The sequence below is a fragment of the Melitaea cinxia genome, chromosome 4, assembly GCF_905220565.1.
Source record: "Melitaea cinxia chromosome 4, ilMelCinx1.1, whole genome shotgun sequence".
Lineage (NCBI taxonomy): Eukaryota > Metazoa > Arthropoda > Insecta > Lepidoptera > Nymphalidae > Melitaea > Melitaea cinxia.
In genome coordinates this window covers 15503254-15520303 of record NC_059397.1, presented here as the reverse complement: position 1 = coordinate 15520303, position 17050 = coordinate 15503254, and the positions used below count along the sequence as shown (strand labels likewise).

The 17050-nt window shown below is 29.9% G+C and overlaps 1 protein-coding gene across 1 annotated transcript in view; it reads right to left on the bottom strand.

Moving 5' to 3' along the window:
- The window catches only part of LOC123670426 (tyrosine-protein phosphatase Lar-like), a 58129-nt gene that overhangs the window by 14416 nt on the left and 26663 nt on the right, over positions 1 to 17050 (bottom strand). The window contains exons 3-5 of the mRNA XM_045603921.1: positions 10698 to 10927; positions 5360 to 5488; positions 2943 to 3036 (exon numbers count right to left, since the gene is read on the bottom strand). Coding sequence (XP_045459877.1) covers positions 2943 to 3036; positions 5360 to 5488; positions 10698 to 10927 — 453 coding nt within the window. The remainder of the gene's footprint in view (positions 1 to 2942; positions 3037 to 5359; positions 5489 to 10697; positions 10928 to 17050) is intronic.

The following is a 17050-nucleotide window of genomic DNA, read 5'->3' as shown; positions in this document are numbered from 1 at the left end:
CAGTAAATTTTATTTTTAGGCTTTTGATTGCAAATTAAATAAATAAATATTCCAGCGCTTGCTGAATTGCAGGATGAAAAAATAGAAACTTACTTGATCGAGAATGAGCTCTGCGAGCAGTCTGGTAGTTCTAGCGCACGAAAGTGGTATGTAAAAAGAGCCTAAATAATTTTAATATATTATTACGTACTATACTATAGCCCCTTTTTGTAAATATAATCAATTTTTACGTGAGAAACAGTAACAATATTTGAAATAAACCTCAAATACTAAATAAAACGCCGTCTTAAAAGCAAGTCGCAGCCTCGGGTTTCAATCGTATAAATTCTATAATTTTTTAAGTAAGCATATGTTAAACTTATACTCGTATTTAAATTTACTTTTCTAGCCATAAAAAAAATCAAATTAAAAAAAAATATTAAAATTCTCTTTTTGAAATATATATGATACAATAAATTTTTCCAGAAATCCGTTCTTCTATTTACTTCATATTTTATGTTGTTAATTGATTTCGATACCAACATTTTCTAGAGTAACGAAATCGAAAATTAAATTTTGTTTTCACTTAAATAGATTTCAAATTAAGAAAATATGCTATTATAAAATTTTTAAACAAAAGTTTTTCTTTGAACCGTGCGTGACTTTAATATAGCGTACATAATTAAACTTGTTGAAACGTAAACATTTTAGTACCCACTAACTCAAGGAGGCTCGTGATGGGGTTTACTTTGGTATAACTTTTTAACGAAATTCAGCTTTGAATGTTGGTTTATGATACTTCAGTTTTCTTCTGCGAAATGTTGTGAAACAGTTAATTACGTTATAAGGTATTTTATTTCCATCTTTATATTTTTGAAGGATCTTTATAATATTGTGAGCATGAATAATTTTATTCTGTAAGTTATTTTTGTTCCGTGTATAAAATTGTCTTAGTTATAAAAAGGAAATACATACTACAATATCGAGTGGATTTGTATATATATATCAAAATACTTTTTCGTTTTTGACTAATACATGCAATAGTTATAAACCAGATTTTTTTATTTTGAATATAAATTAAAAAAAAATCATAAAAAATAGCCAAAAGAAAATAAAAATACGATATCGTTAGATAGATATTAAAATCGAAACTATAAAAAAAGTTTCTATTCCTTATGTATCTCTATTATATTTATCCTGCTATGGAATTAAATATTACTATGTCATAGTCTTTTGTTTATATTTTGTATAGTAGCTTAAGTAAAACGAAAATCCATGCCTAGTGTTGTTTTTTTAATATTTACTTAATTTATATTCATTAAAATATAAAAATCATACTTGTTTAACTATCTTAATTTAAATTAATCAAAAAAAAATATATATTTAGTGTTATCAAAAAATTGTAGTAATGCCTCATTTTAGATAGCTTCGTCTGTGATAAAAATTTATTCCGATAAATTTTATGGAAAAGGTTGCATAACGAAAATGACTATTCAATTAAAATTTACATTTTGCAAAACGCAGCGATTTTAAAACGCCACCACGAATAAATCTTTAACGCTAGGTCTTAATTTATGTTCTAGGTATTTTACTATCATCGTTTAACTGTGTGGATGATAAAATTGTTTGAAACGATTCTATGATTGGAAAAGAAATTGTAACCTATTCAATGAAGGAATACATAAAACTTCAATGTATGTACGATCGTAGTATAAAAAAAAACCGACATTTATTGTTACATTTATAACGGACAATAAAAACTATTTTTTATTTTTTATTTTATATGTATCTATAAAAAATAATTACAGTAATTTTTCTTAATTGAAAAAGCCATTGTTATAATTTTACAATGTTTTCGTAACATTTTTCTTTTATCACTTAATTATTTTACAATAAAAATTTGAAAATGTTAACGTAATTTTTTTTGACATATAAAACTTAATTGCTTCAAACAGTCGTTTTTAAATTAGAGGCATCATAATTTAGCTCGCAATTTGTTTAAGTAATTATTATTTTTTATTATTTTTTTAAATGTACGTTACATTTGTGGTATTTCTAGAGCTCTAATATCGTATGACGTAGGAATTACAACACTATGTGGTATGATATTATCACACTTTTAATAGGTCATAATGAATTTAAATTCGGATCTCGTTTTTCAAAACATTTTTTATCGAAATAAGCACACGAGCAAACATTTCACGTGACATTAAAAATCATCATTACCCATAATACAGTTTATAAAAATAACTTATAAAAACTAAAAGATTATGAATTACTGACTGTTATGACACATTCGATAGCCAGTCAAAAATCTCTTGTTGGCTCTTATTTATCATAGGAAACGTTTATTTTTGGCGAGATTATATTACTTTAATAAATTACTCAGAATTATTATTTTAAGATCAATTATGAAGATTTTAGAAAGTAAGGGCTTAAGAGAAAAGGAAATATTAAATATACCAATTCTCTTCGAAAAGTAGTTCGTAAAGTAGTAAGTAAAGTACTTTCATTATCACCAAATATAACATTTCTCTACCTATTATATATGCTCATACTATATACGGAGGTAAGGTAAGTAATTGGTTTTTTGATAATTTGTAATGGATAAACTCAACAACTACTAAACCAATTTTAAAAAATTATTATTCACCAAGAGAAAGCTATGTAACAGTGATAACAACATAGTGACATTTAAACAAAAGAAAAGGCAAAATTGTGTATCCAAGCAGGGGAAGCCGTTATCGGAACAATAAAACAGCAAAAATATTTACCAATGCAAATTGAAAATCGTCAGTTTTTGATTTTATCAAAATTCATAAGCAAAAATGAACCACGTGATTTCGTAATCGATAACGCAATATATATTATTATATAGATTCACTTATATTTATTATAATATATTTTATTTTTGATGTTTATTGTAATATATTTTTAATAAATAAAATACGATTAATACTTACCGACAACGTTTAAATGTATAAAATGACTCATGTGAGGTGTCGTTGATATTTGACATTCGTAGATACCAGAATCTCTATGTTGCGGATATTTAATCTGAAACAAAAAATTAAATTAATCTTTAATATATAAGAAAGTTTATATTTAATGTTATGCTCATATTAAGTCTTATTACACATTTAAGCGATACAAAAACTCATATATAGCTTCGTTTCAGCCCGTAATATCCAACTGCCGGGCATAGGACTCTTTGCCCGTGTAGGAGAAGGATCAGATCTTAATCAACCACGCTAATCCAATGTGAATTAGCGGATATATTCCCTTCTATGAATAACGATCGCTAGCAGGTGTAGACGATAACGACCGGGACCGACAGCTTAACGCTCTCCGAGGCACGGTGGAGAGACCCAAAAATTAACTACCAAACCGGAAATAAATATTTGTAAAAACACAAATATCCACTCCGAGCGGGAATCAAACCCGTGGCCGTCGATGTTTAGGCACCGCGCCGTCAACACGGCACACGCACCATTACATCAGAGCGGCCGCGGTAAAGACATTACATTAAACAATAACAATAATGTGCATAAAGGTATACTTACTCGATTACTATAAAGAATAACAGAGACTTAAGAAAAAAGTTACAATTTATGAGAAAAGTTGAAGGATAAGTTCGTTTCAATACAAGTTACTCGCATCTTTTACAGATCACGTAAAGTCACGTAATGTCTTAAGTGAAGTGGTGATAAAAGTTTATCGACTTTTTTATTTCTTCACCACATTAACTTTATGGAAGTGAAAAATATATAAAAGGAAAATAATGCTTTATTTTTTAAAATGTAAGTTTAACTACACAATCAAACACACGTACACATTAATACATATAAATGGAAATGTATAAATGTATTTGTGATTTAAGATACAAACTTTATTGCTCAATATTCTCATAATTTGTTGATTTTCCAGATAGTTTGAAGTAGTCTTTATACCAATTTGATGGAATTTTTGTTTAAAAACTTTTGTAATACTACTTGGAGATTAACGCAAGGTTTTTAAGCTCCAAGGTTCTTAGTTAGGTGTTCCCACAAAGTCAGTCGAAATCAAGTATTTATTTAAAAATATTTATAAGTATTTATATTTGTTAGCTGTTACCTAAAATAATTAATGTTACCTAAAATAATAAAATATGGCGATCGTATACATATAACGTATGTACATAAAATATTTTATAGTAAAACACTTAATTTTTTTTTGTACCAATCACTAAGCACTATTTTTTTTCAGATGATCATTAAATAAAAACAAAAGATGTAGGTGGTATTTTGTTTCATTCATTTTCGCGTATATTTATAGGTACGTATGTACTCATGTATTGAATTTAGATATTACATGATGCAAATTCATGTTATAATGTAAATATATATTGTATTTAATGTTAACTTATTGTTTTTCTGCAAAATAATTACTGTATAAACAAGTATTGCTTTTATGTATAGTTTATAATTCGATATTATTTCATTCCTTAAAAGTATAAACTTACAAAATTAAACGTAAATAGTAAGTACCCAGCGTATATATAATGGAGAACGGTTTGATTTTCGCTTTTATTTTAGCAGAACACAAAGAACATTATTTATATGTTAAGCTTCTGTATTGCGGAAAATACAAAAGTAGTTTAAAAATTCCAAATGAAAACGTTAAGGAAAATCATAATACCATTTATGTTTGGAGCCAACGTTGTTCCGACGTTATAAAAATGTAAATACATATACAAAAGACAAATAATATGTTATATAGTCCTATCAAATTATTTTATAAAGGTCGTTAGACTCGTCTAATAACAGGAAAAAGAATAATTGATTATAAATATTTCAATAAGTAATACTTATCAATCTGTTTGGTATAATAAGCTTGCTTGCTAATTTGTATTTACTACGTCATTTTCTTTGTAATATGCAAACTATTAAGTAAAAAGAAATTCTTATTAACGGAACATGCCCAGAGGGTTGAAGTACTCAAATTCAATTTTCTTATTTATAGTCGGTTCCCAAATCATCTTTTTCTGATTTTGTTTAATACAGGTATAATATTGAAATTTACTTGATATGAATTTTGAAAATATTCATTGGACAATAATTGAAACAAACAATTAAGTAAAGTTACTTTTTTTTATCCTCACACAATAAATGTTGTATTTCATTTAGTATATAATTTTAGTAAATAAACTTCGAAATTTAAATTTTGTGAAAAAAAACAACGTAATTGAATCCAGTTAAATGTCATACGTTTTTATAAACAGTTTTGCTGCCAGACAGAAAAACGATACACCATTTTGCAGGAAACTAAAAATATATTAATTAGGTGGTCCTTTACATTTGTATATAATGGAAAATTTGTTCATACGAGATTTAACGTTTACCTGTAATGTCCAATCTTCAGAATGAGGTAGGTGAATAGCTCGAAACCTCTGATCACTCGTGTAGGTGTAACGTCCCACTGTTAGCAGGTGAATGTCTCGATGCCGCACCCATGATACTTGCATGTTTAGCTGTAACAAATAATGAAACGCTTAAAAGCCTTTTTCAAATGGTCATGATATCCACATATTGCGTTTCTATGTATTTCAAAACGTCACGAAAGTACATCATTAAAAATATTCTTTTATTTTTCAGTTTGATGATTTATTATTTGTTTATTTATTTATTTATTTTATTTATCAAATAAACAGTAATGTAACTTATTAAAAATAACATTAAAAAAGCATGCAGGTTTATGACAATGCTATTTAGTAACCAACGAGACAACAAATATAAAACAAACACAAATTTTACACACCCCCATGTTAGTAGGAAGCTGGGACTGAACAAATCAAACAAAAAGATGCACATAATATATCAGAGCTATCAAGTCACAATTGTGTCAAGATTGTGACTTTTAAGTTTACTTTTTAAAATTTGTTACGAGTTACTTTAGATGATGACATCTGTTCTCAAAATTTAATTTAGCGACACCGTAATTTGATAGCGTAAATATATAAATTCTTGAAATCGGAAAGTAATAAAATTGCCATAATAGACTCCGAGATTATATTTTAAAATTTCAGTCTGTATATAAAAAAGTGCGTGTGTCAGATTATAAGTAATGAAATGGTTAATTTATAATGTATCTATCTATATAGGAATGTATGTATGTCTATAGAGTTGTTTCACATTATTATTGTTAATGTTGCTTGTTTTTCCGAAACTATGTTAATTTAAACAATTGTGACAAAACAAATTATACCAAATCAAAATCATACCAAAATCAAAATGAATATACTAAAATTCAATCAAACCCAAAATTAAAGTCATCACCAAATTCAAAACTAAAATTTAATATTACAGTAATTAAAATTTAAAATTAAAATAAATACTAAAATTCAAAATTACAATAGTTAAAATTAAAAACAAAATCACTACTAAAATTTGATTAAATCTGGAATTAAAATCAATAAAGAAACAAAAATCAATATTAAAATTAAAACAAAATTAAAATTAAAACTAAAATCATAATTCAATCAGTTAAAAGGATAAATTTTTCCATTCAATTTAAATTAAAAATAAAAAAATACAATATATTAAATTATCACAAATTATCACCCTATTCAACACAAATTCAAAATTAAAACCAAAATCAAAAAACAAAACTAAAATCAGGACTAAAAATAAAAATCAAAGTCGAAATTGAAATCAAAATTAAAATTAAAATAAAAAGCAATGTCATCCGAGCGCCGATTTGAGGCAATTGCTTCTTGAATGGCTTCTTCCATCAGACCTTCTAGTAGTTGGAATGGCCCCAAAACCTTCAAAAAAAAAAAAACACACACATTATTGTAGGTAAATTTGGGTGATATCCCACTTCTGATGTTAAGAAAAAAGAAAGTAAAATATAAATAATAAACAATTTATAATATATTCATACTTTATTAATTTAAGAATTATTATCTGATCATTGAAATTAAATACTTTTATCTTTAAGAAGCGTATAATGAATTAAATATCTTGTAACAATTTATCACCAATATTATTACATAAGTACTTATTCATTATAATTATATGTATACCATAACTAATACATAATAATACTTATCTTTTTCCCCGAGAGCTCCGCACCGGTCGACGTCACAAACAAGAATCCCCAATCGAGTCCGAACACTCGTTTTATAGACGACGACAAAAAAGTATAGTCCTACCCACATCTTATATTATCAAATATTACATTTCTTTATTTACACTTTAGTATACACCAAACAAGAAATAAAATAAACAAGCAACATTAACAATAATAATGTTAAACAACTCTATAGACATACATACATTCCTATATAGATAGATACATTATAAATTAACCATTTCATTACTTATAATCTGACACGTGCGTACAAAGTACACACGTCAGAAGTGAACCAACTAATTTTTAAGTGTCGTTTATATTTATACAAATCGAAAGCTTTAGATTTCCGTCCCAGCGCCATCTAGTTAGTTTGCAATATAATACTATCGATATTAATGTAACAACCTTTGTACTTTCTATAGCACACGCTAGGTGGCACTGTTCGACAAAAACGTTGCACATCTTCGTGATGCTAATATTATTATTTTTGCGTTTCTTCCTTTAAAAATTACCCTCATGTGCCTAAAGAAGTTTACACTTCAAAAATACATATTGAAAAAAATAAATCAAGTTCTATTTCGCACTGACAAAATTATTCGCACAAGAAGTTACTTGTGAACGGTGATCAATCAGAATTTAATTTTGAGCTTTACAAAGTTAAGAGCCACAGCTTTTCGGTCAACACCCCCGAGGATCGTCTTTAGAATGTAAAATTTAAAGATTTATATAGACTTTGATTCGCTTTAAGTCAGAAACAAGATTTTAAGAGTCAGAGATTAACAATGGAGTATTTATAACAATGAACGCATTCATTTTAATTAAGATACTTGATTGAAGATTTGTAGAATCAATTAAAACTCAGAATAGAGCGAGAGATTATTCAATTCTTATAATAATGAATGACTTCAATTTCATTTAAAAATAATGTTACATTTTTCAAACTAATTATGATATCTTCGTGTCTGATATATTTATATCTTTCTTAGTCTATAATAAGAGATAATTACACACGGTTATAAACAGACCTTAAAAAATGCACATAAGTATACATTAATTGATTTCGCTTGTGATATCTCAGAACTGGGATTTGGCATCTTCTCCAATTTACTTTACTGTACTAATCACTGTAAACTTAACGAATATTATTGAATAAATTGAGCAAATTTGGTAATCAACCGTAAAAGACTAAAATTACAAAAAAAAAAATGTATATCTAGCATAAGAGTGAGTGCAACTATACTTTTGTTTTTTAACTTAAAGTACGATTTATTATATGAATAACCCATCTTGTATTAATTACATAATTTATCATAACCTCAATAAAACTACTAAAACAATCTTGTGTACCGAATAAAACAATTATTAATAAGGACACATTTAAAGGATGTTAGCAGAAAGGTAATATACTTTAGTAGATTTACGTTTCATAATTAAAGTCGCAAATGAATTCATTGCTAAAACATACACAGATACACTTTTCAAGTCAGTTTGTCAGACAAGAAACTGAAGAAACGAAAGAACAAACGAAATCGACATACATTATATTTCTATTAATTATTTTATCTAATTATATTTAATAAAGGCAATCTTAAAACATCCTTAACTCCAAGATATTATCGAAGTTATTCGGTATGCATCGAATGACATCACAAATAGTTGGCAGGTGGCCTAGAAGCAGGTACTTAATTAAATTAACTCTGGAAGTAGGTTACGACCCCTCCGTACGTGTTGGCTTGGTATTGACTAAAAACCTGAAATTACGCCACCGTTAGTGAAACCTGTCGGAACATTAAATGGCGCTTCAAATTGTGGAAGTGCAATTGCATGGGTACAGTTAGACGCCTCATTGCCTTCTGGCCTTTGCGCAAACATGCATCTAATTGTATAGCCCAGAGCTCTCATTACCTACTGCGGTTCTTACAATACAAAACTAACAATGATTAATGAAATGATAAAAATGTGTTTCCATTTCATACATTTTGAATGATTGTACTTTTAATTAACTCAGAATTCAAAAGAACAATTTGCTTTTTACAGTAAAAATTAAATTCGTTACTTAATTATTTTCATAATGTAATCTTATGAATTTTAATAAAAATATTTTTTAAGGTACAATCCCTACTAATATTATAAATGTGAATGTAAGTTTGTTTGTCACGCTTTCACGCGAAAACTACTCAACCGATCATCATGAAACTTTGTACACATATTCTTGGAGGTATTAGAAGTAACATGGGATACTTTTTATTAAAAAAGATTCAATGCGAGCGAAGGCGCGGGTAAAAGCTAGTACTTCATATTACTACATAAATAAAACGAATTAATAAAATTTCTATATAGGTATTGTTAATATTTCAAACAAAACTAGAAACTAAAATGATTTTGAAACGTTTTTATATTAAGTGTGTTGTAAAACTTAAATAATAGTGAAATCAACTATAGCAGTAAATGATATCGCATGAACAATTCGAGTAACTAAATATACATACATTTAAATAATTTCGTAGTCGGCAGTTAATCTGTATTCTTGAATTAAGCTTTTTAAGTCTAAAATGTCTTCTTATATTGCTACTTAAGAGTATTGTGTCGCTTCATTATGAAACTGTAAACAAGTATTCTTCCTTGAATAAAACCGCAAGACGGTATAATATCGTCATTATGATATCATAATAAGGGTGGGTTATCATTGTGAATTGTTGGAAAAAGCTCGTGTGGACGCCAGCGATCTCGTTAGCTAGACTTGTTATTTATATGGAAGATGCGGCATCACGGCCTAATGAGACTTTTATTTATAAAATTGCTCCTACAATAGAGACTTTAAACTTGCATTGTGCTATTGTTACGTTTCATTTTAAACGAGGATTTTGTGGTACGCCACTATGTAAATTGGACGTTGGTTTCGAAATAAGAGGGACTCGTTAGTGTGAACGTGTGCTTGGTATTACATTTTTAATATAGGTTTGCGATACCTACTTTTGACTTGATTTTTGTAATTTTCTCATTTTGTAGCACTCGTTTCCGAGACCATCGCGTGACTAGCGTACAGATGCTAATGTTTTTATTGTAACATAATGTACAACTACGTACAAGTGCACTACTGAATGTTTTTATTTTCTTATGTAGACTAGTTGAGTATACAATTTGATTGATTAATTGATTTTTAATAGCAAAATGATTAAATCTAATTAATCTGATTTAATATCAAAAAGAGAAATAGAATTCTAATTACCTCTTTATCACGGTAAACATAAGCTTTTTGATATTTTTTGGTAACAAAATTAGTTTCTTTTTCATACCATAGAATATTTGAAATAACAATATAAAATGTCGTTTTCAATTTAATAATGTGTTTTATAAGAAAAGATTGTATCCAACGAAATTACTACAAAAGCAAACACAACTTTTATATACAGATAAAAAAGTGAAATAAACATTCTATCTCAAAGCAACTACAAGTACACCCTTGACGTACAAAGCTGACTTGCCCAGAAGATCTAAAATGAGATCTAAGTTTACGCGAGTCCATTCTTTGAATCGTGAACTTTCTTAGAACGCAAAGACTTCAATCCTATTAGCGACATTAAAATAAAACGTTTAATACTTACTGTTTTATTACCCAAGTTTTTCACTCGGCAGTTCAAGTATGCGGTCTTTCCGAGAAGTGCAGTGACATTCTTGGAAGCCGCCAAGTCGAAGTATGGTCCTGTGCGTGGAGTTGGTCGTGGCGTGTCTGCCACACCCACCCCTGGTCTGATCACGTTGTCTGACGCTGGTGGTGAAGTCGCTGACGTATTCGTCGGCGACCCCTTGCCGAGTTCTCTTTGAGCTGATGATACTGATAACAAGGAAATGTACTTTAAATAAATTAAAGCGTTTAGAATTTCTTTCTAAATTCAGATAACAAAACGAGTGCAGCTCATTTCATGTGATGATTGTATTTAAGATATTGTATTATTTTAGTATGAGATCAACATGATTTGAAAAAACGTAGGAAATTGTGGTAGGTTGTAAAAAAAAACTTTTTCGCACATTGCTAAAATTATACAAAATGATATTTACCATTTTTTTTTTATTGTTGGGGGTAGATCTCGACGGCCGTCAAGATCTACCCGCAAACTTCAGTCACGTGAACAAGATATTCGTAGCTAATGTCGAATTATATCCCGTTTTTGAGTAATTTTAGCAGTACAAATAACCTTATCTTTTGTAAATTATATTATAGTTGTATGAACATTCACCAACTCGGTCCAATCGGTCACCACGCCTGCCCAGCGTGGTGACTAGGGGCAAAACACATGAGTTCACGTTATTTTTGGCGTAAACTTGTGGAGGCGCAGGTCCAGCAGTGGACTGTATAGGCTGTAATGATGTATGAACATTTATTATACTGAGAATATCCTTATTTTTGAACTCATAAGTTATGTTTCTATTTTTATTCACGTATGTTTTATTTTATATATAAAACGAGCTGTACCCGAATCTTTGTTCGCGTGAAAAAGTCTATCTGGATACTTATTATTTTCAATAAAAAATAGCTATAAGTACTCGAGAAAACACAGTATTTTTTTTTGGGTATGCAGTGTTGGAATACAGTGTGTAGTCATTTTATTAATTTTTTACAATTTATATAATTTGTATTATACTTCTTTAGAATTTAAAACATTTGGGATTTTCGTTGTTTTAACGATTGTCGTATTTAATAGAAAAATGTTTATTTGTTTCATATCTATCTAGACGGTAGATACAGATACAGGGTAAACGCGATTTATCCCGCGTAAATACCGATTTTGCAGGAATTCCGAAATAAAAAGTAGCCATTATATCGCTTCACAACCCCCACTGTCATCCTGTGTCATATCATCGTAAAATCGGATCAGCCGTTCCGAATATTAGCCCGGATAAACAGAAAGACACATAAACAAGTGTTTTAAAATCGTTTGCTTGTATTTTAGTATCGTGTAATTACTATGTGCAAACATTATAAAACATAGTAATTTATTATAGATATCATACAAACAAAAAAAAACAAATATTGTAAAATAATAATTGATCCCTGTTCATTAAATAGGGAGATGGTTTGAGAAAATAATAGTATGTTTACGAATATCTGAACTCGAATAATTGCGAGGGTTGTACTGTAAAAAATAATGAGCTTAACAATAATACAATACAAATTCCACTCGGTTCCATGAAAATGTCAACAGACATTTCAAATAGTGGAATAAGCTACTGCTAGGAAATAATAATTTATTTTTCCTTCGTCTGTATTTCTTTTGAATATTCCTGTATAAGATCTTTCACTGCACTGTCCTTTAAGCTATTCATAAAATAATCCATTGAAAAATAATCAAAAATGATAATAATAGTAAGTACCCAATTAAAATTAAATTGCTTTTGTTTTTAATATAGCTATATATATAGCTATGTGGTTACGGCAGTAAAGAATATAGGCACGCCCTCTCGTCTTGTGGGTATCGTAAGAAGCAACTAAGGAATAACGCAGTTCCACTACCACCTTGGAACTTATAAAGCCGACCGATGGCGGGATAACCATGAATGTGCTGGCTTTGGAATACACAGGGCGAAGACGGGCAGCAGCGTCTTCGGTGCGACAAAGCCAGCCCTGCGGTCACCAAGCCCGCCTGTCCAGCGTGGTGACTATGGGCAAAACACATGAGTTCGCGCCATAATGTCGCGACTTGGGGACGCCTATGTCCAGCAGTGGACTGCGATAGGTTGAAGTGATGTTCTTATAAGTCGTATGGTATGTATCAATTTACATTATTATTAATATTTTGAATACCTATATCATTTAATTCAGTAAATACAAACTTGTTCGGTCGAAACTATTTAGGTTTATAACTTTTAAGATAATTGTACATATTGTATTTACATCAAATCTCTAAGATTAATATAATAAATAGAAATATACAGTTTAATAGTTAAAAAAACGGCCAAGTGTGAGTCAGACTCGCGCACAAAGGATTCCCCACAAAATACAAAATAATTATTAAGAATATTTTTTTAAATGATGTAACTAAAAACTATGTATTTTACAATTTTTCCTTTATCTGTGCTATAAGACGTTGCTTTGTTCCAAGTTTCAAGATTCTGAAGTCACGGGAAGTACCCTGTAAGTTTTGATTCCCTTGCGAGTGTAGTAAATTTGCAGAATAAACAGCTGTATCTTTTGATTTCGTTGGCTTGGAAGTTTGATTTTTCAAAGTTATTAAGGACAGTAGACTCGAGTATGTAATATAAATTTCAGCTTGATACCTCCTTGATATCTGAGAAAAAGGGTCTTCGGACAGACAGACGGACAACAAGATGATCCTATAAGGATTCCGTTTTTTTCCACTTGAGGTACGGAACCCTAAAAACAGTAACAAACATAGAATTCAACTAATAGAAGATATAATTAAAAAACCGATTATAGAAAATAATAAACCAAAATTGAATCGAAATTTTCAAATTAAAAACGTAATTACAATAAAATTGTCTTTAAATTAAATCAAAACGAAGCATTTATTACCCGTATTTATGGGTAGAACGTAAAACCAATCATGACTAAGTGGACGCCACTTATGTCCGTAGTCACACAAGTCACTCTCGTGGACATGACGTAGCATGACTCAGGACAGGACATTTGGGCGGATATATTTACTGCTATGATCTAAAATTCAGCAATGTATCATAATGTCTAAAGCAGAAAACGTGGTTTCATGATATTAGTGTTTAATCTATAGCTAGAAATATATATGTTTTAATAATTATTTTATTAAAGTAGGCTAATAAAGTAATTTTTTCTTCGCATTCAGTGAAATCTCATTTCTTGGACTTATAAATTAACTGAGAGGAGATGACAAGAAACTTAAAAAAGGCTTTAATAGAATTTTCAAAAATGCACAAGGAGCTATTGAACAAATAATTGTGTTTTATTTTTTCTTGTAATTATATATGACTATTATTCTTGAAACTTGGGTAATAGCGATGTATAGTAGGGTCGAAAATATCATTCTTTTTAAGGTCACAAAAAATTATATTTGTCAAACATTAGTACAGCTGTGTAGGATTAAACTCTGAACCTTCTTCTTAATGAAAGCAGAAACTTCTGCTAATAATAAGTTTTCGATAGGCGATTAAAATACATTATATATATTTAGTATATATTAAATTAGAATGTGATAGCATTCCATAATATCCCACTGCTGGGCACAGACCTCTTTTTCATATATGAGAAGCTTAATTTACCATGCTGCTCCACCGCGGGTTGGCGGATATATTCCCTATTATGGTAGCGATCGCTATCAGTTATTTACGTTAACAATCGACACCGACAGCTTAACGTGCTCTCCGAGGCATGGTGGGGTGACCCAACACAGAGACAGACATCCAAACCGCAAAGAAATATTGTACTAATACAAATTTCCATCTCGAGCGAGAATCCACCCCGCAAATTGCCTAAGTTTAGGCGCCAACTCGCTACACCCACTGTAGTCACCAGAGGTGTTGTTAATGTATAAAGTACTTAATTTTTTTGATCAATATGCCTGGATGTGTTTTATTTCAAAGCATACACCCGATGTGTATAAATATATAAACGCCTCACACTTAAGTGAACAGTAATAGAAAATATTTTTTATCGACTCCCAAAAAAGGAGGAGTTGATAACCTCCTCCTTTTTTCGATCGTATTTATTTTTCATTAAACATTCTATTAATTAAGGAAGGTTGCTTAATATTATAAAGAAATAAAAACAATCGTTAGAAAACCTGTACAAAACACTACACAACATCACAATGATGAACGTGTCAAGCAGGGCAAAATGAATCACTACTCTATCCACTATATAGTTAATTAAATTCTCAAACGCGCCAAACAAAAGCAATACCAGCCAAGGGAGAACCACTTCTTCCTTTCCTTGTAGTAAGTTTTTCTGACATAATATCTTATATTACTATGTTAGATAAAATGTGTTTTTATATGTAATAAAAAAATTGTGAAATGGCAATGAATAACTTAACTATTAAAGATTTTTTTTTTTTTTTTATGTCACTAGGTTGGCAAACAAGCGTACGGCTCACCTGATGGTAAGCGATTACCGTAGCTTATAGACACCTGCAACACCAGAAGCATCGCAAGCGCGTTGCCGACCCAATACCCAATCCCCCCCAGGAGCTCTGGTCACCTTACTCACCAACAGGAACACAATACTGCTTGAAAACTGTATTATTTTGCTGTGATCTTCTGTAAGGTCGAGGTACTACCCCAGTCGGGCTGCTCCATATTTTGAGCAGGAAATTCCTGCTGTGCCCTACCTCAGTTAAAGATACCAAATTTCAAATAAGTTTCCTTATTAACATAAAATGTATCACGTTTTTCCCTTTTATAAGCCTCTATTGTAAAGTTCACTTTTAAGAGTTAGCTTAGTATAAATTGCTGGTGTCGAAATGTGTGGTATATACACATGATTACATCTTTATGTCCTCTTTTAAACCTTAGATTCACGTATTAAACTTAACTTATAGCTATACACTCCTACCAATCAACCTAACCGTAAAATTTCATCAGCATAGCTTGCCGTGATTAGCAACAAATTTTGATTACTGCATGATACGGCCAATGTACGTTTAGGTAGTTTCATATAACCTCAAATAATGACTTATGGTCGCTAAAAGTAACGTTCACATAACGGTCGTGGTATCAAAACAACGTAGGGAACAGAATTCTTAACTCTTTGGTTATATATGCTGGTATGTCATAGTAATATAATGAAGCATACTGATGCTCTCAAATGATCTCTACGTTAGAAATGTATGACGTTTTGACGTCAAACGCTACGCTAAGTATGCATCCACTTGGAATAATGTATAAGCATCGACTACCTTAATAATTAAGGCAATACAGTGGATTTGGGTTGTCGACCTTACTTAAGCTATAGACTCGGAGCATTCCTAGGAGCTTGTGTTACCAGTTTAACACATGCATACAACACGACCTGAGAACAGCCTTCATACATGTTTATTATAGTTTTGAGTGAGTTTTAATGAGTCCTATTTAATTTTATAATTATACACAATTAGCATAACAATATTATTACACGGCAACTTAGGTATGTATGTTGTGAGAATTTGAGATGTGGAATCTTGTCTAATCAGAAACCATAAGTATCTACCTGTAAATGTTCCATAGTAAATCGAACTCTTATGGGATCCCTCGTCGTCTTTCCATCTGCTATCAGTCGCAGTCACAGTTCATTGAATCGAAATCAACCTTACCGATTTACTTGAAATCTATACTAATATTATAAAGAGGTAAAGTTTATAACTTTGTTTGTATGTAGGGGGTAATCTTCACAAATACTGATCCGATCATGAAAATTATTTCACTAACAGAAAGCTACACTATTCAGGAGTGACATAGGCTATATTTTATTGTAATTGAACAAAAAATTCAGTAAATAAGAAAAATATTAAAATATAATATCAAAATGGTAAATAAACTAGCGCCATCTATCGCTATTAGAAAACAATTTATTAGTCTTTCGACGTTGTTAATTTAGTCTTATTTTAGTCTTTTGATGACGTTTTATCGATTTTTGATAGATGGCGTTGGAGCAACATATTATTTATTTAAATGCTATAAAATTTGTTACTTAAAGTATGTTATTTGGTTAGTATAATAATAATTAACGCCCAACGAAGTGGGCACAGGTCGGCTAGTTTACTATAAATATAAAATTGAATGACCCACATATGGTCTACAATGTAAATGAAAAAACAATTTAATATCTAAGTCCTATCAGATGATCGATATAATTCTGAAAAGTTATAAACTGTACCGTCATTACAAAAGGATTTCATATTATTCATATATTAGTCATATATATTGGACTTCATATATTGTGAAAGTATCAAATACTTATAATCACATATTTTCCAATTTAAATACAAATTGT